The sequence below is a fragment of the Eptesicus fuscus genome, chromosome 18 (assembly GCF_027574615.1).
Source record: "Eptesicus fuscus isolate TK198812 chromosome 18, DD_ASM_mEF_20220401, whole genome shotgun sequence".
NCBI lineage: Eukaryota > Metazoa > Chordata > Mammalia > Chiroptera > Vespertilionidae > Eptesicus > Eptesicus fuscus.
In genome coordinates, this window is record NC_072490.1 from 13,440,199 (window position 1) to 13,463,600 (window position 23,402).

General features: G+C 43.7%; 1 protein-coding gene across 4 annotated transcripts in view; it reads left to right on the plus strand.

Moving 5' to 3' along the window:
- OSBPL10 (oxysterol binding protein like 10) overlaps positions 1-23,402 on the plus strand; it is a 266,667-nt gene that overhangs the window by 199,185 nt on the left and 44,080 nt on the right. For all 4 annotated transcript variants that reach the window (XM_054729776.1, XM_028134978.2, XM_054729777.1 and 1 more), the window contains 2 exons: positions 10,406-10,616; positions 18,363-18,511. In XM_054729776.1, coding sequence (XP_054585751.1) covers positions 10,406-10,616; positions 18,363-18,511 — 360 coding nt within the window. The remainder of the gene's footprint in view (positions 1-10,405; positions 10,617-18,362; positions 18,512-23,402) is intronic.

The window sequence follows — 23,402 nt, forward strand, 5'->3', positions numbered from 1 at the left end:
CAATAAATATTAATTACTGCTGGCTTATCCCTTAACATAATTTTCACTTGCAGATGAATGAAGCAGATTCCTGATAAATGCGTTTGTCTCTCTCAAGTTTCATTTGCCGAGACTCCAATGCTGTATAGGATTTGCCTGGAGTCATGATGTTCTTGTCCAATTTTTCCCCCCTCTTTCAAGTGCCGTTTGCAGATGCATTTTTTCCCTGCAAACAATTGTCACTAGTGAGATTAACGTTAGCTGGAAAAGGGAACTATGTTGTTCTGTTCTTGTCTGCTACTTTGGGTAGATATTTGAACTGAAAACAATAAGTTTTAAAAGAGATCATCAGGCATTTACCTGGAGGAGCCTGGTTTAAGATAAATACAGGGTGGGGCAAAAGTAGGTTTACAGTTGTGAGTACGTGAAATACAGTTTATTCTTGTTTTATTATTTATTGACTAGAGGCCTGGTGCACAAAAATTCGTGCATGGGGGGGTGGGGTCCCTCAGCCCAGCCTGCACCCTCTCACAGTCCTGGACCCCTCGGGGGACGTCCACCTGCCAGCTTAGGCCCACCCTGGGGGATTGGGCCTAAGCTGACAGTCAGACATCCCTCTGGCAGCCTGGGAACCCTGGAGGGAGTGGGCCTAAGCCACAGCCGGACATCCCTAGCACTGCCAAGGAGGCAGGAGAGGCTCCCGCCACTGCCGCTGCGCTCACAGCCATCAGCCCGGCTTGTGGCTGAGCAGAGCTCTCCCTGTGGGAGCGCACTGACCTCCAGGGGGCAGCTCCTGCATTAAGCGTCTGCCTCATGGTGGTCAGTGCACGTCATAGCAACTGGGAAATCGTTCTGCCGTTAGGGTCAATTTGCTATTACCCTTTTATTATATAGGATTATTGTATTTTTTTTTCCCTACGAACAACTGTCAACCTACTTTTGTTTCACCCTGTGTGTGCTACCAAGCTGAAGTTAGAATATAGATGTCTAGTGTTTTCTTCAGGAATTCTCCCTGCAAAATAAAAGAATTTCCCAAAGTGCAGAGTAAATATCCAAGAAGCTTAGAGGTTCTTTGCCATAGGCTGCGCATGTCTGAGGAATATGAGTGAACAGATGTAAAGCAGGCTCAGGGAAATGGTTGCCTTTCATCCTCGCTGATCTGTGGTTTGTGAGGTCCCACTCTGTAAGGGAAGCAAACTGATTGCCAGCCAGTGTTTGCTGAGAGATGGCAGATCAACCAGAAGATGTCGGAAATGGATCAATAGACAGCATTTTAGTCTTTGTTTTTTTACATGATGTGTGTCTAACAGTTTCTGATTAGAGGACTTCTGCGAGAGACTTAAACACCTGAGCGAAACTTCCACACCGTCTGCAGGATAGGTCCTCACCCTTTAGCCTTCAGTGTTTGTGTGTGAATCACGTGTTCTTTTTCTGGAGATTTGACCCAGGAAGGATTTGTGGTCTGACCTGTTCTCATTCAGTTGCAGGTGAATTGTCCCAACGGGTAAGAAGCTTGCTCCCAATATTCCACTTTTTAGGTGGAAGGCCATCTAGGGGAGCAGCCAGCCGTGTGTGTGTGTGTGTGTGTGTGTGTGTGTGTGTGTGTGTGTGTGCATGCTGTGATCTTGAATCATCTGTAGAGCAGTGTTCTGTGTGCCTCCTGAGAAAAGGGGCCGAGAAGTTTGGATTCAGAACACTGGACTTTAATCCCAACTTCTCCACTTTCATGGACCATGATTTGGGCCCCAAGGTTGTATAAAAGGAGAATCAGTAACCAGCTCTGCCTCGTTGGCCAGGGCGGAGCTGGGAGGATAAGAGATGATGATGTGAAAGCACTTGTGTAAACTGTAGAGCTCCTCTTCCCCCAAATGTGAAGTGGCCTGGCTTCTATTATTCATGTAAATGGCTGTTACTGTAAATGGCCTTTATTCCAGAGATAAATGAAGACAGTGAGAAGAGTCAGAGAAATGTGGGGAGAGCAAAGGGCTGCTTTGCAGGTTTCTCCTAAGCTGAAATGCTGGGTTAAATCAGGGGCGGGGCTAGGGCAGGCTTGGCAAAGGTGGACAAACGCCCTTCCCTTATCTGGTGGGTTCTGGGGAAAGAATAACTAAACAGTTGGACGAGGTCCGGGTAGAACTGTTCCCTCTGGCACTGTGAGGGTGAGGGACTTTGGGGACTGTTTCCCATTGTTCCCTTGTCCCTGGACCTTTTATGAAAAAACCATGGCTTCTTTGAGACCTTTCTGGATCCTCGTGGTTCTCCCTATAGTCCTTCCCCGCGCCCCCGCCCCCTCCTTTTTCAGGACTTTTTCTCTTCCATTGCTGCGGACCCCTGCCCCCATTCCCACCCCGGCCTTCCACATTGCTGCTTCCACCCTAGTGAAGGAAACACTCTCTCTGATCTCTCATTTTGTTTGCTTACGTTTTCTTTACTAGATATTGAAACTGCTTTTTAAAAATGGAATATAGTTAACATAGAACACTGTATAAATTTAAGGTGTACAACTTGTTAATGTGATATCCTATATAATAAAGAGCTAATACGCTCTTTAGACCAGATGGTTTAACAACCTTCCGGAATGACCAGTAGCGGGGGGGGGCGCAGGACCACAAAGCAGCTAGGGCTACGAGGGCCCTACCCTTGCACGAATTTTGTGCATTGGGCCTCTAGTATTTATATATTGTCATACGATTGCTATTGTAGCAATACTGTAGTTGGCATCCCTATCACATTGCATAATTATCTTTTCTTTTTAGTGGTTGGAATAATTAGCAAGCTTGATGATTATAGTACAGTATTGTTGTCTACAGTCATTATTCTGTGCATTAGATCTCTAGGGCTTATTTACCAGGTGTGGCTGGATATGGAAACTTCATAACTCTCTTGACCCCACATTATACAGGGACATGCTCAGTGAATTATAACAATGAATTACTGGACTTGTTTTTGTTTTGTTGTCTTGTCTATGAAATCAGGTAGGAAAAAAAGATGATTTTAGAGAGCGATAAGAAAGAGAACAGCTCACACACTGCTAAGGGACTACAAATTGGTACAATTATTTTGATGGTGAGTTGGCAGTATTTATCAAAAGCCTTAAAATTAATGTTAAAGCAATTCCTCTTCTAGGAGTTTATTTTAAGAAAATCATTACACATTTATGACGAGATTTAGCTCCAGCAAAGTTTGTTGAATTGTAATTTGTCACAGAGAAGAAAGTTAGAACTCATCATACTGTCCAGCGGTCGGGAATTGGGCGATAAATTGTGGCACATTTATGTGATTGAGTGATCTGCAGTATTTTACACAGTATTGTCAAAATGTATTCACAGACTAAAATTTATTGACATGGTATATAGAATAAAAGAGGTTACAAGCATGATGTGCAACCATTTTCGTAAAAAGTAAGAGTACATTTATATGCATAGAAATGGAAGTATATACACACCAAGATTTTAACATTTATTTTCTCTGGTTTTGAATGAATGTGTTATTTTTTTTTCTTCTTTTGATTAATTTTTTTCTGTGAGCAATATTACTTTTGCACAAAGGAGAAAAAAAGAAAGGGATGACAGACATTTTTAATGAAAACAAAGCAGAGGAGCTGCTGTAGAGCCCTGGCCACTAGAATTGTGCCTGGGAGGCCAACCTTGTGTCCAGGTAGAGTACGCCTCTATCTGCGTACAGCGCCCCCTTCAGGTCCGAGTCTTTGTGGGAGGCACAGGGTGCAGATAAGAGAGTAATGAATAAGGTGATTATTTACTGATCCCTGACCTTCTACTCAAATCCTTCTGTTGGCCTGTGGTATTTCCTTCAAGAACAAGAGATTATTCCTTTTGTCTGTTGTGTCCTTTCTTACCAACATGTTAACATTCAGTACTGACATATAGGATTAAAAAAATAATAATTTTTTTACCTTTGTATGGGCTTCTTCTGTTTCATAATTCTGAAAATGCATTCTCTACCCCAGTGTTTCCTTTACAAACATTACCTGAGAAGAAGTGATGGTGAGGTGGCCTGGAAGGAGCTTTGGCTCTGAAGGCAGGGTCTACTCTGCTTGGAGTTAAAAGCTCTTGTACAATGCAGCCATTAAAATGAGATCTGTGTTCATAGATGTAAAAAGATATCTGTGATGTGTTCATAGATGTAGAAAGATGTCTGTGATGTCTGGGGCTGCAGTAACAAAGTACCACACACCGGGTGACTTAAATAGCACAAATGTCTTGTCTCACAGTTCTGGAGGCTGGACGCCCAAGGTCAAGGCATCGGCAGGATTGGTTCCTTCTGAGCGGTGGGAGGGAAGGATCTGTTCCAGGTCTCTCCTTGTTCTAGGTCATCTTCCCCTGTGGCTTCCCTCCTCTGCCCTCGGTGTGTGTCTGTGTCCGAATTTCCCCTTCTTATACAGACACCAGTCATATTGGATTAAGGCCCAATCTAATGGCCTCATTTAAACTTGATTACCTCTGTAAAGAGCCTGTCTCTAAACAATGTCACATTTGAAGCACTGGGGGTTGGGATCAAGATAAGAATGGGGGGGCATAATTCGTAACCATGTATTTTCTCCTAATTTAAAAAAATATTGTTATTATAAGCATTTCAAACATAAAAACACTAGAGAAGATAATATTGAACCTCCATGTTGTCATCAATAGCTTGAGCACCCTCCCCCCTCAAAGCCAATATTGTTTCATTCTTACTCCCCCACCCCCACTGGATTGTTTTGAAGTCAATCCCAGGCATCAGAGACTATGTGTTCTAAATGATAAAAGATGATAATAGGTGACAAAATTATATACAAGGACTGAGCCTTTTAAAATAAAATAATATCACCTGTGTGTATGTGCATATAAATGAGAGTCAGAACAATACCAGAAGGTTAACAAGTGCTTATTTTTAGAAATTGGGGTTACAGGTAATTTTTATTTCTTTATAGCTGTTTTTATTGTCTAAATTTGTTGGTTGATGGAATAAGCCAGCCTTTTGTAATCCAAAAAAACAAATACAAGTTGTTTCCAGGTGGTGAGAAAGAGTGGGGTAAGGGACAATGGAAGACACTTCACCATAGTTGTCTTCTGAGGCAGGAGATAGCATTTCGCTTCCAGAATGTGAGAAAGAAGCACACAGATCATGACTCACAGTGTAGAGGACACTGAAGTGGCGAAGCTGTGTGACCTTAGCAAGGGCCTCTGAACTGAGATTTCCTGCCTGCAAAATAAAGGGGACAGACCTGACAGGGTCATCAGATTCATTTGGCTATAAATGCTATTATCTCATATTTTTGAGCATCAGTATAGGTTTGCTTCCTAGGAGTCCGTAAGAATGGAATAGACTCATCCCCACATCTTCAGAAAGTGTTTTTTGAAGTGTGTGTGTGTGTGTGTGTGTGTGTGTGTGTGTGTGTGTGTGCAGTTCTGAATTTTGCCTTTGCCTTTTGCTCTCAACAAATGTTGTTGTTGGTAAGACAAAGGGACTTGACCCTTCTCCCCTGTAAGGGAGCACACCACCTCTGTGGAGCATCGGGAGTGTCTCGGAGAGGGGAGGGCAAGGTCAGGATTAGAAAATTTGAAGTTTGCTGTACAATACAGGGATTAAGTAAAGATCAAGATAGAGCAGTTCAGGATTGGTGGAAACAGTGAGGGAAGGAATTTTATAGGTTACAAACTACGTGATGGTTTCCATTATAGAGTTGATGGGTTTTTTCAGGAGGTTTCTGTAATGAGTATCAAAGCATATCTGGGATATTAAAACAATGCTAATGAGGGTAGTGGAATAGCAAATCTATAGTAATGGAGACAGGTGTGTGTGTGTGTGTGTGTGTGTGTGTGTGTGTGTGTGTGTGTGTGTGTTGGTTCTAAAGCTCCTTGAAGCATAGCTTTCACGCTTAGATGAGGACTTGAGCCAAGTGAAAAAGTGCCTGATTTAGCCAAGGACTGATCTCTGACTAGAGGGGAAACTTAAAAGGGGCTCTGGAATTACACCAGGCTAAGGAGAAATGCCAAACCAGGGCCACCTTGAAGCTGGCATCAGATTCTTGAGTCTACTTCCAAGCAAGGTGGATTGAGTTACGGATGGTACCCAGGAATCTGTGAACCCAGGAGGCTCTGCCAACCAAGGCAAGCAGTCCTGGTTACTTTAGGACAAGGAATCTGTGTTCGGAGGTGTTTGATGCTCATCCTTTGATTCCTAATGAATGAGCGACTAAGCTGGTGTTCATTGACATCTGGCCTGTCAAGACTGGGCCTTTCAGGCGCCTCTCAAACCTGCTCCAAGGTTTGCAGCTCAGCGAAGTCTGAAGCAATCAAGGCAAATGAAGCCCCTCTCCCCTTCTGTCTCCTTCCGTTCTCTCTGTAGCCAGACCCAAGCTTGTTGAGCTGGTGACAGTGGGTTTGCGTCTGTGCATCTTGGTTTCAGCTTTACTGAAATCGGGTAATAAAAATAAAAGCTGCCGCCACTGATTTTATTAGCCTTAACTCCTTGGATTTGATTGGCTGGTGCATATGCCTTTGTTTGTGCTAGATAAATGGGCCATAGAATTTTCCCCTCCCTGTGAAGTTTGCTTAACTGTGAAGTTCAATTTGACTTAGGAGTAGATGATTTTACAACCTCAGAGTTGACATTCCCAGAGGGTGGATCTCTGAAACGTGCACCTGTGTCCCAAGATGGTGATGTCCCTGTTTGTGGATACCCAATGCCAGGAAGAAATGAAGCTTGGGCATCCCTTAGTTGGTTTTTCAACACTACAAATGGTAATGTTGATGTGTTTGGAAGAGGTGTTGGGAGCTCGGATTTGAAATTTATGTAATTAAAGTGACTCGGCGTTTCCAAAGCCTGGGAGCTGCAGGAGAGGCTGCTTGTCAATGGCTGTGCTTTGTTCTTCCCTTGATGGGCCCGTGGAAACCTGGAAGGGGAGAGGGAGCCGCTTTGAGCATTGGCTATTGCTGTTCTTGTCGCTTACAGCTTTTCAGTGCCACGTTCATCTTTTCCTATGTGCCCTTAATTAGATGTAGATATGGAAATAGCTAACACGTGTTCTTCCAAAGGCGGATGAAGATTCTTCATTGGTGCCTCCCAGTCTTGGAAACGTTAGCACAGTAATAACTCTGATGCACAGCTCTGAGGCTGGGCATGCGACGTCCCTTTTTGGGTTTATCTCACTTCTTTTGGAGCCTGATGAGGCTAAAATAAAGTGAAGATTGGTATTGATTGAGTCATTCAAAACTAAAGTTCTATTTCGCATCACGTGGAGAAAGGGGAGAAAATGAATCTTGAGGAGGAGTCTGCTGTGTGTGAAGCCTTGTGCTAGGCGTGTTACAGTTTTAGGGCTCAGGTTACCAAGAAAGATTGGAATCCATCAAGTGCCTGGTTCTTTTTAAAAAATATATAAATATAAATTATATGTATATAGTTTTATTGATTTCAGGGAGGAAGAGATAGAAACATCAATGATGAAAGAGAATCATTAATTAGCTGCCTCCTGCATGCCTCCCCTCACCCTCCACGGGGGATTGAGCCTGCAGCCTGGGCATGTGCCCTGACTGGGAATCGAACCATGACCTCAACCACTGAGCCATGCCGGTTAGGCGAGTGCCTGGTTCTTTACATGTCTCTAGCACAGGATAACTCCAGGGGGCACTCGGCATTTTGAGCAGGAAAGTTCTTGTATGGAACTGTGCCCTGACTTGTGGGGTATTTAGAACTCCTGCCCCCCTGCCCTCTCAGTGCCAGTAGTTCTCAGACGTTGTAACTGTCAAATGTACCCACTGCTGGTTCAAATGCCCCCTCTAGCAGGGCATTCCTGATGCTGGCTCTGGCAATAGACTCTCAATAAATACTGTTTGAATACTTTTCAGAGAGCAGATATGTGGATTCCATCTCTGGGCATGTGCCTCTGTTGTAGTAGACTAGAAGATTCTGTAAGTCAGTTTTGTGTTTTTATTAGCTGAGACTTACATATTTTATGCTTGTGAAATAACAGGTATTTATCCTATTCAGTACCATTGGAATAAAGTTAGTTCTTGTCATTGATTAAAAACAAGGGTATCCCATAGAGATGATAGCTTAATTTTACTTACCTTTTCCTATTATGCATTATTTCATCATGCATAATAGTCAAGAACGTATGTATTATACTTTTCCTCATTCCATTTTCTTCTTTCCTTTCAATACATCGTTTTTCTAAGACAAGATCTTATGGTAGGAATTTACAGAAATGCTGATTACAACAAATAGCTTGAACTCCATTTCTCCCTCGCTGTTAGCAGCTCTCCATACAGCCGGCTGTCAAAGAATACATAAACATTTCATCTTTTTTGAAGTGAAATTAAACCAGTTGGTAGTATTTCTTGGCAAACCTAAACTGATAATGGAGGTATTATTCTTTGCTAAGTCTTAGCTATATAATGCCAATCGAGCATAATGACTTCTGTAGACTTACTAGTAAAGGTGTCATAAATGCACCTTTTAAAGGTCTCTTGCATTTGAGTGACAGAAGAGTGAGACTGGGGGATCATGCACACATGCATCCATTCACCCAACAGATATTTACTGTACTTGGGCTATATTAGTGAAGAGCACAGATATAATCCCTGCTTCCTCCCTAGCACAGATGAACATAAGAGAGCAATTACAAGTTGGGTTGGAAGGGGTAAGTGCTATGGAGGAAAATTAGTTGGTACAGAGGATAGGCGTGCCAAGGGTTGGGCTGGAGGTGCAATTTTAAATTATGGGGTTCCGGAAGCTTTCTTCTGAAGGTGGCTTTAAAGCAAAGACCTGAAGAAGAAGTGAATGCTTATTGAGCCCCTGTTATGCCTCCAGTACTGTTTCAGGAGCCCGAATGGCTAGGTGTCACCTCTGTAATCTGCAAAAAATAATATGCCTGCCCAAAGGGTGGATGTCACTTTAAGGCGAGAATGCGGCAAACCTTGTCTGTGCAATATGTTCAGCATTGATTTTTTTTTTTAAATACGGTACCTTTTTTTTTTTTAAATGGCACCTATTTTGGGAAGTAGGATTGCAGTGGATGAACTTTTTTTTTTTTTTTAAGCAGACAAGTACACAGACTGCTAGAAAACTGCAAGTCTTTGTTTTCAAAAGGAAATAGAAAAATAAGCCTGAGCCTGGAATGGGGTTTGTGTCCAAGTCCAGTGGTCCAGACAGAATGGCTGCTTCTCCCCAGCTGGTGACATCATGATGCTGACAGGCATCCTGTGGGGATGACCGTGACAGAGCAGGAGGTGTGGCTCGGATTAAGGATGGTTTTTTGGGGGGAAAGCTTAAAGAACATCGGAGCGGGATCAGGAGTTGGTCCCTGCCGCTGATGCTGACCAGCCCTGGGTCTTGGGCCGGTTGGTGTAGCTCCTAACTTTTCAGAATGACTGTTAATGTGTAATTTCTGTACATCATCTTGTTTAGTGAGATAAGTTGTAAGACAGGAGGAGGGAGGTGGACTTCACAAGATAACCAGTAAAGTCCTTTTCTAGTTCTTGAGTTCTTCTCCTTGATTTGTCAGTTTGAAGATACAATTAGACCAGTAGCTTAGGAATTGAAGCCAGGCCAGAAAAGATGGTTATTTGGGGGTGTCTTAGCTTCAGCCGTGTAATAGGGCTGGCTCTGGAATCCCTGGGTGTTCCTTCCTCCTGGCATCTGGCGTGATGTTAAGAAAGTCGCATCCTATTTGGCATTTTGGGGGCTGGCACGGTGCTCAGTGCTGGCTTTCCTCCGATCTCACTCATACAAATCGCCAGCCCTAGATTTCACTTCTGTTTCTTGAACTCCAAAACGACTGCCCTGGAGTTAGTAATAAGAGCTGGAGGAAAAGCAAGGTATTGACCTTGCTCTAGGCAAAGCCCAGTTCTTCCACTCTCTCAGATAGCCTTCCATAGTGAAAGAACCTCAAAGATGGTCACAAGGACTTCTGCCTGTAATGAATTTATTATTGACTGATGGCCCTAATGGTCCCTTTCAGCTCTAAAGTTCTAAAATGCTCGTGTGATCAGAGCTGAAGATGTGTGCTTTTGGATAGACAGGTCTACATTGTCAAAGGATTTGTGTACTGCCCAGCCGGCATGGCTCAGTGGTTGAGCATCAAACTATGAACCAGGAGGTCATGGTTCGATTCCCAGTCAGGACACATGCTCAGGTTGCAGGCTCGATCACCAGTGTGGGGCATGCAGGAAGCAGCCGATCAATGGTTTTCTCTCATCATTGATGTTTCTATCCCTCGCTCCCACTTCCTTCCTCTCTGAAATAAATAAAAATCTATTTTTTTTTTTTTTTTTAAAAAAGGACTCATGTACTGAGCACGATCTGAGCTGACCCTGACAGTGGTCGTCTGGGTGATGATGGTTTCTCTTTACTTTCCTCCGACTTTTTTCCGGTCCTGTGGTTTAAGCTCTAACGCTCCCCTCCTTGCTATCTTCCCATTTTGCAGATGATGAACCAGGTGGAAGGTCAGCAGAAGAACCTTGTGCACGCCATCGAGTCTCTGCCGGGTTCCGGCCCCCTCACTGCCTTGGACCAGGATCTTCTGCTCCTGAAAGCTACCTCCGCCGCCACCCTCAGCTGCCTCGGGGAGTGCTTCAACTTGTTGCAGCAGAGTGTGCACCAGGTGGGCCAGGCCAGCCACAAGCCCGTGGCCTCAGGTGAGACCTCCCAGCGGGCAGTTCTGTGCTTACAAATGAGTCCTATCAAAGTGTGTGGGTGGGTGCACACCCCATTGCCTTCCTCCTTTACACTCATCTCTTATCCACCATCCATCCATCCATCCATCCATCCATCCATCCATCTTTTTATCCAAGTGTTTTTTCATTTATCCCTCCCCTTTCCCTACCCAGTATGTGATATACTATTCTCTTACCCATTAGAACTATAACATCCTATGAAAAATCTAACCAACATGTTTACAAGAACTCCTTTTAGACTTGCTGGCATCATATTCTAAATCTCATTCCACTTGTCATGTGTTTAAAATCTATCGTTAGGCAGCGTCTGGTCCGTTATTCCTAACGATGCCTGTGGTGTGTGTCCACCACGTTATACCCAACACTCGCCGATGATGGACAGGCACATGGCCTCCTGCTCTCTGCCCCGCTCACCTTGCTGCATTGAGCATCCTCCTGCATGTCCCCTTATTGACCTGTGTGAGAATTTCTCTGGAATACGTACCAGAAGCATTTCTAGTTCTTTATCTAGAAGCCAGAGATAATAATCCACTTCCTTAAGATGCCTCAGTCCTTATTGGAGGAGGGCTTAATCAATAAGCAGATATAAATATATTGGTGAAGATTAAGTTCTGGGATAAAGGTGAAACTAGCTTGAGGTTGGCCATGCCGTGTTTAACTTATAAAGCATTAGAATTAAGAGACTCACAGAAGCTTCACTGAGCTTTGTTGACTGGGATTAACTTCATTAATGAGGAAATGAGGGCACTTAGGAGATGAAAAGTAAAGCTGTGCTATGATGATGGTCTATATTTCATACTTTTCTCAAGTCCCTTTTGCTCTCCGTTTTACTAAGACTAAAAGGGATGTTGGTTTTCCAGAATAGACGGTGTACGGGTCATTTGGGTTTCTTTCTGTAACACCCACTATCATTTACTGAGGTTTGATTCTACCAGTGTTTGGCCTTTGCTACATATTTTCTGAAATCTTCACAAAGTGGATATTATTATGCCCATCCTTTGGATGAGATGCAATTAAATTACCTGTCCAAGGTCCCCCCGCTAAGAGGCGAGAGACGGGCCCACCGGGGCATGGGCACAAGTTCAGAGTGAGACTGGAGGCTTCCCAGGTCCCTACCATCCCTCTCACACTGTATCGTGACTTCTAGCCTCTGCAACGCAGGAGGCTCCTTCCAGGAGTCTTTCACTGTAAACGTAAGCTTGAGCCATTTCTTCTTCCTAAACTTAATCCCTTACTTCATTCCTCAGGGATGGTTCCTAGCTAATTTCTATCTTTTTTTTTTTTTTAAACCCTGATTTTCATTAGGTATCTCGTGTTTTTAAGGACCTGGAGGGACAAAGCTCAAGGTGGAATTTCAGATGTGCTGGCAGGTTGAAATGGAAACTATTTGAGAGAAAGAGCAATTATGGCACCTATGGTGTTACTCCTGCATATCTTCCCTGCCCCCTCTGTCCAGCCTCCCTTCCTTTTAGCCATTTTTGTTGAGGAACTTGGATGGAGATTGGGGAATACAGAGAGCATGGAATCACAGTGGTTGTTTTGTTTCTTTGTCTTCTTAACCCTTTTAATTCAGTTGCATATAGCACAGCCCCTTAAGGTTTAAAGCATTCTGCGCGTGTCTTTTAAATCTGTGCCACACTGCCCTGGCCCGTGTGGTTCAGTTGGTTGGAGCATCGTCCCGTACACCAAAAGGTGGCGGGTACGATTTCTGGTCAGGACACATGCCCAGGTTGTGGTTTCGATCCCCAGTTGGGGCATGTGATCGATGTTTCTTTCTCTCTCTCTCTCTCTCTCTCTCTCTCTCTCTCTCTCTCTCTCTCTCTCCCTCTCTCCCTTCCCCTCTCTTAAAAAATCAAAACAATAAAATCAATAAATAAAATTTTAAAATCTGTGCCACATATTGAGGGGAAAAAATTGAATTAACTCCCTGCATCCAAAACATCATAGTTGCCTGCAGTTAAAACTGAATTCCAGAATCTCAGACTAGTGGAAGGGGAGACTATGGTAACCTCGGGGGTGTCATCACAAAATACATTTGTTTGGAATCTCAGGGATCTTGGGGTGGATGGCAGCTCTAGCAGCCCGACTCCCACTGTTAAAAACATAACGGTTCTATGTAAGGCGTGCCGGGCAGGGCTGGGCTGGGCTGGTGGAAATCAAAATCTCATTAAAGCTCAGCTCTGCCAGGGTTCCCTTTACATATTCAGCGGGCAGGGAGGCCCAACTCGCCCCCCCCCCCCGCCCCCGCATACCGAAGATCCAAGCGCTTCGTTCTCGCTTCAAGTCTTTCTGCCTTCTGACCCCTGTGCCTTTTTTTTTTCTTCTGTCCCTTCTCCAAATCAAAAATTAATTTGTGGTCTTGTAGTATCTCATCTCCTGTAGCATTTCATTGCATCTTCTGGGAAATGCGTTGTCTTTGGAGCCTTGGTCTGCAAACGCTGCTTCCTGATGCTCATTTCATTTTAAGCACACCGCGCACCTGGACTGAAATCCAAAAATACTTTCGTATTCATCTGCCTCCCACCTATGCGTTTGGGGCTCCTAGACCTGTCTCTGATGCTGTCTCTAAGATGCAGTGAGCTGAAATGCCTCATTGAACTTCTGTTTGTGGAGAGGCTTGTAATTAAAATGAATAAAGCTGCTTGGCTTTTTGGTCAAGGCTTACGTTACGTGGCTTTCTTCTGCTCCTGGTGATTTCTAAATCTGTTTCAGCAGCCTGATGGAGGCAAATGATTGATGAATGCAGGGCAGACGGCCATCTCTCTTCCCAGCTGAGATGCAAGCCTCCGATTCTATGCAGAAAGGCACACGGGGCTGCATCAAAACTGGAAAAGGCTGGGCTACTTGGGAGTGTGGTCTTTTTTTAATTCTTGAGACAGGGAGAGAGAGGGAGAGGGAATGAGAATATTAAAATTTTACATGAAGAACAGGATTCAACAGGGTGAGGATTAAGGTGAGGCAAGTGAGATAAAGTCCTGTACTATTTGGGGGGACATTAATTTTTATTTTTAAAATATTATGTGAAAATATCATTGATCTGATTGCTGAATGTCTTGGGGGCTCTTTACATTTTACATTTGATGGGAGTGTCTTTTTACTTGAGCCTAGTCCCATCCCTGCTCAGCTCTGTTTAACTGGGTTCATTGCTCACCACTAGCCCTTTTATATGTGACTTTTCCTGCCTTGAGTTCTTAATTCTGCCACTTTTCGTTATATATTGGTATATGTCCTCCAGGAGTGTCCTACCCACCAGAATGCTGAATGTTTTCTGAGCCTCTTCAGTGCTGCTAAAAAGGCATAAAGTGTAGAGTTTAAGGGTCTGGGCTCTGATCTTAATTCTACCACTTAACTGCCTCTGCTTCTTACTTGTCTCTTGGGCATAATAGTAGGACCTGCCTTATGGGTTGCCTTAGCATTAGATGAGTTAACACACGTAAATTGTATAGCCCTTGGCACCTAGCGAGAGCTCAGGAAATGTAGGCTCTTTTTTAGCAGAGGGAAGATCATTTGGCCGAGGAAGAGCATTATCCCCCAAGCCCTTCACCCCACCTCAATCTATAGGTTTACTCACATTTTTCTCTTCATCTATTCGCCTTCTGGCATTTAGTGTTGTAGCAAAATTCAAGACTAGTTTGATTTTTTTTCTCCCCTTTAAGACAAGTCTAATTTTTCTGCCTAAATGATTGAAATTTTTTTCTCTCTTGATTTTTGTTATTTTTAAAATGTGGCCAAACTTCATGAGCTAGGCATTCATTAAACTGTTCTGTCTGTTTGCTTTTGCATGTGTTTGAAATTTCAGTCCCAAAAAGCCTAAGGAAGTATTGCCAAGCTCTGGCTGGAATGTGGTGGACTATTTCAGCAGCACCCACAGCTCTCTCTCCGGCTCAGGCTCCGTGTCCCTATTCCTCTTGTTGCTTATTGTTTCTTCTCCATCGATCTGATGTCTACCCTTCAGGGTCTATTGGATCTCTGTTGTGCACGTCCCTATGGCCTCCTGTCTGATCGCTGTCTTTATGCCCTTTGCAACTGCACACTAGTAGAACTGCCTTATTTGACTTTCTACAGCAGGCGTCCTCAAACTACGGCCCACGGGCCACACGCGGGTGTTTTTGCCGTTTTGTTTTTTTACTTCAAAATAAGATATGTGCAGTGTGCATAGGAATTTGTTCATAGTTTTTTTTTAAACTATAGTCCGGCCCTCCAACGGTCTGAGGGACAGTGAACTGGCCCCCTGTTTAAAAAGTTTGAGGACCCCTGTTCTACAGTGTTGGGTTGACTTTCTGCGATTCAGGGTTCCTTTTAGTTACATTAATTTCATTTCCTCGTAATAATTCCACAGTGCATTCATCTCCTTTTCTACCTCAGCCAGAGAGAGATTCTTCCTGGAAGCCTTCTGAGGATACTGATACTCTCTACAATCCTTTTCATTCACTCTGTTAGAATTTTCCTCCTTCATCCTCATATGACACCTGTCTATCCAGACTCCCCAACCAGTGCTCGTTTATTAGAGGAGCTGTAATGGTCTGAGAAGGGCTTCTCTCCTGTCCTCACTCACTGGTTCCTCGATACTCTGAATCCAGAGAGTATACAAAAAAAACTACATTCCCCAGCATGCATTGCTACCTTCCACCCTCCTGTCCTGGCCTTTGTCTATCCCAGGATGCAGGGTATCACTGCCTCTACTTCTTGCTTTGCTGTTTCCTGGTTATTGTCTCTGATGATGGGGATGAAGGGGAGGGAGGGACAAAATTGAGGGGTGGTAGTAATGGAGGGAACATTCTCCTGTCTGCCTAGACAAGCAGATCTCATTCTTTCCCCGGTGCTTTTTAAGCTCTCCTAATTAATCTAGAGGACATGCACTATTTGTGTAATAAAATAAAACTTCAAAAAAGTGGTACCTCTGTATTGATGATCTGAATGCAACTTTAGGACTCTGGGCAGGAGTTAGTCAGCAGGACTGCTAAGAAACATCTTGTCACCTTTCTTATGGCAAATTCTGCTTACTTGCACCCAAGTCTGGTCTTAGATCGTCCTGCAGCAGTTGATTTTAGTGTTGTGAGTTCTCACCTATTTTAAATGACATCAAGGACTGCTATATGGATGCCTTTTGCCTTTAAACAATTGTGGTAAAACACACATATATAAAAATTTACTATCTTAACCATTTTAAAGTACCTAGCTCAGTAGTGTTTAAAACATTCATATAGTTGTGTGAGCAATCGTCAGAATTCTCCATCTTGCAAAAATGAAACTCTATACCCATTAAATTATGACTTTCCATTCCCCCTCATTCTCAGCCCCTTGCAACCACCATTCTACTTTGTCTTTCTTATTGCCATTTCTTATTTATTTTTAACTTTTAGGAGGTTGTAAAATACACTTTTTTAAAAAAATTTATTATCTCTGAAAATCTTAATATTCATTCATTCACTCGGCACATACAGGGTATCCCAAAATATGTATGCACACTTTAACAGCTGATAGGTCCATTTTGAAAATGAAATGTATTTTAATAAACCTTGCCTTTATAATTATGCAAACTGTGTGTATACATTTGGGGGGGGGGTACCCTGTATTTATTAAGTGCACATCCTTTGCTAGATTCATGTTGTAGGTTCTCGGAACTCACCCCTAATGCCTTCGCAGGCCAGACTAAATGATTTCCAGGGCCTTCTAAGATCCCTACCCCTGTTCTAGGGCCACAGCCATAACCAGGGGCGATACGTCCCTGCCTTCAAGTAACTGACCTTCTAGGGAGGAGAGAACAACGCTAGTTAAATAAAAGAGCAGGGTGAGTCCAGATGGTGCTCAGTGCTGTGAAGACAGTAAACTCACGGACGTGACAGGGAGTGGCTTTACATGCTGCTTTGGCCAGAAAGGTGACAGGGGGCTTTGCTGAGCAGATGACATTTAGGCAACCCCTGGATTTATGCAGGGCACCTCTCTCCCCCACATAGGCCTGGAGGGGTGGCACTCCGAGCAGAAGGAACAGCACACACAAAGGCTCTCGACTGGAATGAACTTGGCTCACGGAGGAGGGAAAAAATTATCAGCATGGCTTGAGGATAGAGAGCAACGCAGAGGGAATGAAATGAGGCCAGCAGTCTCGCAAGGCAGGCGGTTTAGATTGTGTTTCATTTGCAGTGCGAAGCCACTTGAGGCTTTTAAGCAGCGGAATTATATGATACAACGCTTGACCTACCGGAAAGATTTCTGCATAAAAATATGTTGGCTTGGATGATATTGAACACACTCAGATACAGGCATAAGCACGTGTACAGCCCTTGCAATGGCCTCTGTTACTGTGTTTTCATCAGCCAGACACCCTCCTGGTGTTAAAGTTTGGGATACCTGTAGTTTTTTTGGTTTTTGTTTTTTTTAAATGTTTTATTGATTTTTTACAGAGAGGAAGAGAGAAGGATAGAGAGTTAGAAATATCGATGAGAGAGAAACATCGATCAGCTGCCTCTTGCACACCCCATACTGGGGATATGCCCGCAACCAAGGCACATGCCCTTGACCGGAATCGAACCTGGGACCCTTGAGTCCGCAGGCCAACGCTCTATCCACTGAGCCAAACGGTTTTGGCATGGGGTTTTTTTTGAGTCACTCTAATGAAAAGGCCGAGGCATCTGACTGCTTTATGGATAGAACATCTACGATGCTGAAAGGTTGAGTTCTAGTCCACACGAGGCGGTCTCCGCTTCAGCCAACCGTTTCTTCCTCACTTACCCCTACATTTACACTGAAAACAGAAGGTAGGTCAGCTGAGTTTGAGACCTACTCTCATTCTAATGGCAGAATTGCTATTAAAGGGGTAAAAAACAAAACAAAACAAAACCACCTCTGGTTATTCCTGTCCCCAATTGTAAGCATGGACAAATATTCCGTAATAACATGTGACTCTTAACAAGACATTCGAGTTAGAAAGCCTGTTTTGTCAAGGATTGGGAGAGGATTCGGAAATGCTCTGTTTACCAGATAGGTGCTTATAAAGTGTTTCTTGACAGAATGGAACGACTACATCTAAGCTGTGGCCATCCTATCAAGTGACGTTCACACCACATTTTGAGCAGCCAGATTTTGATAAAATTTAATCTTTTATTTTTTATTGTGAACATTAAAATTTTTTTTTTAAAAAGAAGAGAAACACCTTTAAGAAAATGACTTCTGCCTTGGCTGGGTGTTCAGTTGGTTGGAGCATCATCCTGTACACCAAGAGGTGGCGGGTTCGATTCCCAGATGGAGCACATACTTAAGTTGTAGCTTTGATCCTGGGTTGGGACACAAATGGGAGGCATATGATCGATGTTTCTCTCTCACATTGATGTTTCTCTTTCTCCCCTCCCCGCCCCCCCAATTCCTTTCCTCTCTCTTTAAAATCAATAAACATATCCTTGGGCAAGGTTTAAAAAAAGAAAATATAGCTTTGGTAAAATGTCAATTGTTTGTGTTCAGGGCTGGGGAAGAGAAACAGCCTGTGGTGATTCTGAGACTGCCATTGTACAGAAGCGAGCTTATAAATAGACAGTCTGAGTCTACGCTTGGTACTCATTCAAAACAAGCTTCACTAAAATCCACCGCAGTCCATTCAGGAGTGGGCCCATTTCAAGTCAGTCCCTGTGTACAGCCAGGTCGAAATATTTCTTGAGCTGTGAATGTTCAATTTGGAAAAATACTTGGCATCAATCTAGGTCTTTATTTCAGAAAACATCCTGGGATGGCCCGGGCCCAAGTCACATTCCACAGAGCAGCTGAAAAATGGGACATTTGGCTCTTTGCCATCCGCCAGTGCCAACATAACCTGGGCAATTTTACCCAACACTGCTGAAGATGAACAAGCCTTACAGCCAGAGGTAAGCGAGCAGCCCTCTCTCGGCACTCCGTGGCCTGTGTTATCGCTTGTTCAGAAATAGAGTAATTATATTTGTAACTTGCTCATCTCTTCGTTTTAAGAGGAGACAAATTATAAAGCGAAATGTTGCCTGGAGAGACAAAAACCCAGCCCTGCGCACGCACGCCTGGCACGTCTGTTCTCGTGTCTGGCAGCTGCCGTGGGTGAATTGTGAGCCTACCAATGAGGCATCTCCCCTTTTCATTGAAACGGGAGTCATTTTATCTTCAAGTTAAAATTCTCGCACGCCTATTACAATGATGCCTGATGACATGATGGGAGCAGTTACAATATATTCTGTCACTCCCCCGGATAATGGCTTCTTTGTGTGGTTCGTGCTGAAGATCCTGCCTCACAATGCTCGACTCCCGCATGCTACAGACCCAGGCCAGGGTCCACGGGGCAGCGGCCGAGCCTCCTTCCCGGCGTGGCACTGCGGCCCAAGTCCAGGCTGCGGGGGACCCCTGCCCTGCCTGGTCAGGAGGAGCAGCCCCTGCAGATCTGAATGACCCGGCCAGGCTCTGACAGGCGTCATGGACCCCGTCACCTGCCCACACGACTCTCCTGACTCCCTGTGCCTCTCGGTGGCAGCTGGAAGCCAGGTGCCGTGGTTCCTTTTGTCCGTTTCACTTTGTATCAGGAGAGAATTGTGCTTTTTTCCTTTCCCTTTGGATGCTCGTGTCCTGTTGACATGATCCCGTGACCTGGGCCGAGACCCACTTTCACCATGTGTTAGAGGTTATTCTTCATTTTAATTGAAATCGCTTTAGTCTGAAAATTCTAGAACACCCACTGTTTTGTAAGGTTGAAAGGCCCAAGGCAGCTTCTTCAATCAAATGGTCTTGGTGATCAATTGAAATTGTTCTCCGTGCTTCACATGATTGTATTCCGACAGTGTCCTGGTAGCTTAGCTCTTATGGAGGCGGGATCAGCCTGCCTACAAATATTTCATCGCTGTCGATATGGTGCCTTTGCAGGGTAAGAAATGGATAGGGATTATGGGATATTGAAAGGCATTGACCTCTCCCTGGATAATGAGTTTCAGGTCGAAAGCACTTACAGCTGATGTGTAGGCAAACCGGAAGGTAAGTTGGCAACTGGGTAAATTTTAGGAGCCCCACTGTTGTGTTGCTCTTTGGAAATGCTTGGGTGGGGTGGCCTTTGAGGATGGGGTGCTTTGCTGCTAAAGAGTTGAAAAAAATACAATTCCCTTTATTTTCTTGGAAAAGAACCTTTGGGGATTCACACCATAATAAACATATGTAATCTCTTGCTCTAGATAGAAATTGATAGAGAAGTAAATTATTAGACCTTAAGTAATAATTTTTATGCATTTATTTTTTAATTGTTACGAGAGGAAAGGAGAGGGAAAGAGAGATAGAAACGTCAGTGATGAGAAAGAATCATTGATTGGCTGCCTCCTGCATGCCCCCTACTGGGGATCAAGCCCAGAAACCCGGGCATGTGCCCTGACCAGAAATCAAACTGTGATCTCCTGGATCATAGGTCGATGCGCAACCATTGAGCCACGCGGGCCGGGCAAGCAATACTTTTTTTAGATCCCCCCTCTCAGCAGCATTCTCAGGCAAAACCTACTAAGCTTACTTATTCCGACTGGGGGTCTTCTTATTTTGTGACTCCTCCTTAGTGTTTCCTTTCTTTTCCCTGATGGTTCCTCCTCTGACCCTGAAGTTTGAGAGGCCAGGTCTATTCTTTTTACATAAAACTGTGGCCCACCAGTCAGTACCTTTGGCAAGAGATAGTATATAATTGTCCATGAGAAGTAACTAGCTCCCAACTTCAATTTAAAAAAAAAAATACCCTGAACAAGAACTAGGGAGAGCATTTTCCCCTTAAGTTAGGACCAAGTATTAATTTCTGGTTGTCATTTTTGCCCTTACTTCTGTTGTGAAAGCAAAGTGAGATATTGTTTGTTAGGATTTGATGGGGTGTAATGGGGTTTTGATGGTTTTCCGAGAAGGGAGAATTAGAGTTCTTTTGCAGACTCCCCTCATTTTTTCCAGTGACAATTCTGGGAGATGATTCTCACAATCCAAACAGCTAGTGCTGCCTGGACGATATTTTTATTTTAGGGGATTGTGTTTTGTTACTTTTTTTTTAAGAGTTAAAGAAGCTAGCAATATCCACCCAATAGTTTTCCTGTCAGAAAAAGAAAAATATTTCCATTGCCTCCCTTTTGTGCAATTTGGAGAAATAACCCAAGAAGAAGTGAAATTCCAAAAGGCTAAAACTTCTTTGTGAGAAGGTTCCTTAACCCTTTTGGCATTGAGAATATAGTTACTATGTGAGTGATCACTGGGAAACTTAAGATTGTGGTTATTATGGTACTTTAGCTAATTACTCTTTTTTTTGTTTGTTTATTGTTTTGGTCATGGTAGATTATTAGGAATAATAATTAGAGATAAAAGATACCTCCCCTGTGTGTGTGTGTGTGTGTGTGTGTGTGTGTGTGTACGTGTACTAGTATGTGTGTGTAACACCACCAAGCAATAAACTCAATCCAATTCTCATTGGACACAGACTGGGTGTCCTCTCTGGAGACAGTGTCAGATCCCACAAAGGGTAAGGGCTCAGTCCTACAAGACTGCCCCTCCCACACACACATACTTCAGATGCCAATCATAACTTCAGTGTCACCTGTGCTTCTGACCAGCCAACTATAGATCAGGGTTCCCATGACCCCTTCCTCCGGTTTGATTAATTTGCTGGATTGGCTCACAGAACTCAGAGAAGCATTTACCAGTTTATTAAGAAAGGATACCCCTAGCCGGTTTGGCTCAGTGGATAGAGCATCAGCCTGCGAACTGAAGAGTCACGGGTTTGATTCCGGTCAAGGGCACATGCCTGGGTTGCGGGCTCGATCCCTCGTAGGGGGTGTGCAGGAGGCAGCCAGTCAATGATTCTCTCTCATCATTGATGTTTCTAGCTCTCCCTTTCCCTTCCTCTCTGAAATCAATAAAGATATTTTTTAAAAAGGATATAATTCAGGAAAAGATGGAAGAGATGCATAGGGCAAGGTGTGGGGCAAGGTTGTGGGCACCAGTCACCAAGGATTCCATGTGTTCACCAACCCAGAAGCTCTGAGCCCTGTTCTTTGGGAGGGGAGGGGAGTTGGAGGCTTCATTACAGAGGAATGGTTGATTAAATTATTGGCCTTTAGTGGCTGAACTCAGTCTCCAGCCTTTCTCCTTCTCTGGAGGTCAGCCATTTTCATCCTTAGGTCACCTAGGGCTTTCCCAAAGTTACCTCAATAACCTTTATCTCTCTCATCTCTTAGGAAATTCCATTGGTTTTTGGAGCTCTCTGCCAGGAAAGCAAACAAAGACCAAATATATATATATTTAAATTATAAAGTCCCACTCCCCTCCTCTGGGTCTGGCTTACCATAAAATAACTTACAGGTGTCTGGAAAATTAATGCATTTTCAAGATTAGTCTGTTTTTAATTCCAAGCAGAATAAAACTCAAAGACCAGTGTGTATTTAATGCATGAGTTAGAACTGTGGTTGGCTCTATTATCAAATGCAGTGATCTTAAAATTTCATTCTGCTGGGGCTAGCACTAACTCAATGTAAAAATGAAATATTCTTCCATAATGAAATGAGTCAGGATCTTAGTAGAAAATTTTTCAACTCTTTCAACACCGTTTGAAAATTTGTTTAGACAGAGAAAAAGGTTTTTGTTCGCTTTCTTTGTTGAGGAATGCCTTGTTTCAGGACAGGAAGGGCTGTGATTGGGGAGATACCGAGGATGGGGGTCTCTTCTAGTACTGGAACCTCATTCCACCCTCCTGATGGGAAACCTAACACTCCAGGTCTCAAACTTGCTTACGGCTAGGTTACTAAATGCATGACAGGTCTCATAAGTGCATCTGTGTGAGATGAAGACCCACCCAGTTCTCCTGCTGGTGCCGCTGGCAGGCCAGGTCGTGGAGATGTGCGTGTTTAGAGGCCGTGGCAGTGGCCTGACTCGCTGTTCTAGGATCTTGGTCCCACCTGCATTGTCAGAGGAAGCTGCTGTGGTGGCAGCTGCTTCCTGACATTTGGCTCGTGGCTCCTACAAAGGTGTGTCCTTGAATCAAAGAGTCTAAGGAGGACTTCTCCTCCTCCAGATCTCTCAATGATTCCATAAGCACCTAATTCCCATATCAAGTCCCTTTCTGATAGAAACACCTGGAGTGGTTTCTGTTCCCTGTACTGGACCATAACTGGTTGTTGGGCGGTTGGATTAGGAAAGCAGAGGACTGGCCACGTGGAGACAATCCTGAATGACAGAGCTCACATGTGGCCATGTAGACCCAGCCTCCTGGAAGATGAATCTGAGGGACAAAAACCTTAATTTTTCTTAAAGTTCAGGTTTATTGAGGTGTAATTCATAAATATTAAAATTTACGCTTTTCTTTTTAAAAAACATTTTAAAATTGATTTTAGAGAGAGCAGAAGGAAGAGGGAGAGATTGAAATATGTACACGCCCCCTACTGGGAAATTTGCCCTTGTAAAATGCAATTTTACCACTTTTAACAAATCAAAGTCTAGAACAGTTCTATCACTTTCCAAAATTCCCTTGTGTTCCTTTATAGTTAACTCCTCCGCCTAGCCCCTGGAAATCGCTCATGTTTTATATTCATACAGTTTTGCCTTTTCCAGAATGTCATGTAAAGGAAACCATACAGCAGGCGTCCTCAAACTACGGCCCGCGGGCCACATGCGGGTGTTTTTGCCATGTTGTTTTTTTTTACTTCAAAATAAGATATGTGCAGTGTGCATAGGAATTTGTTCATAGTTTTTTTTTAAACTATAGTCCGGCCCTCCAACGGTCTGAGGGACAGTGAA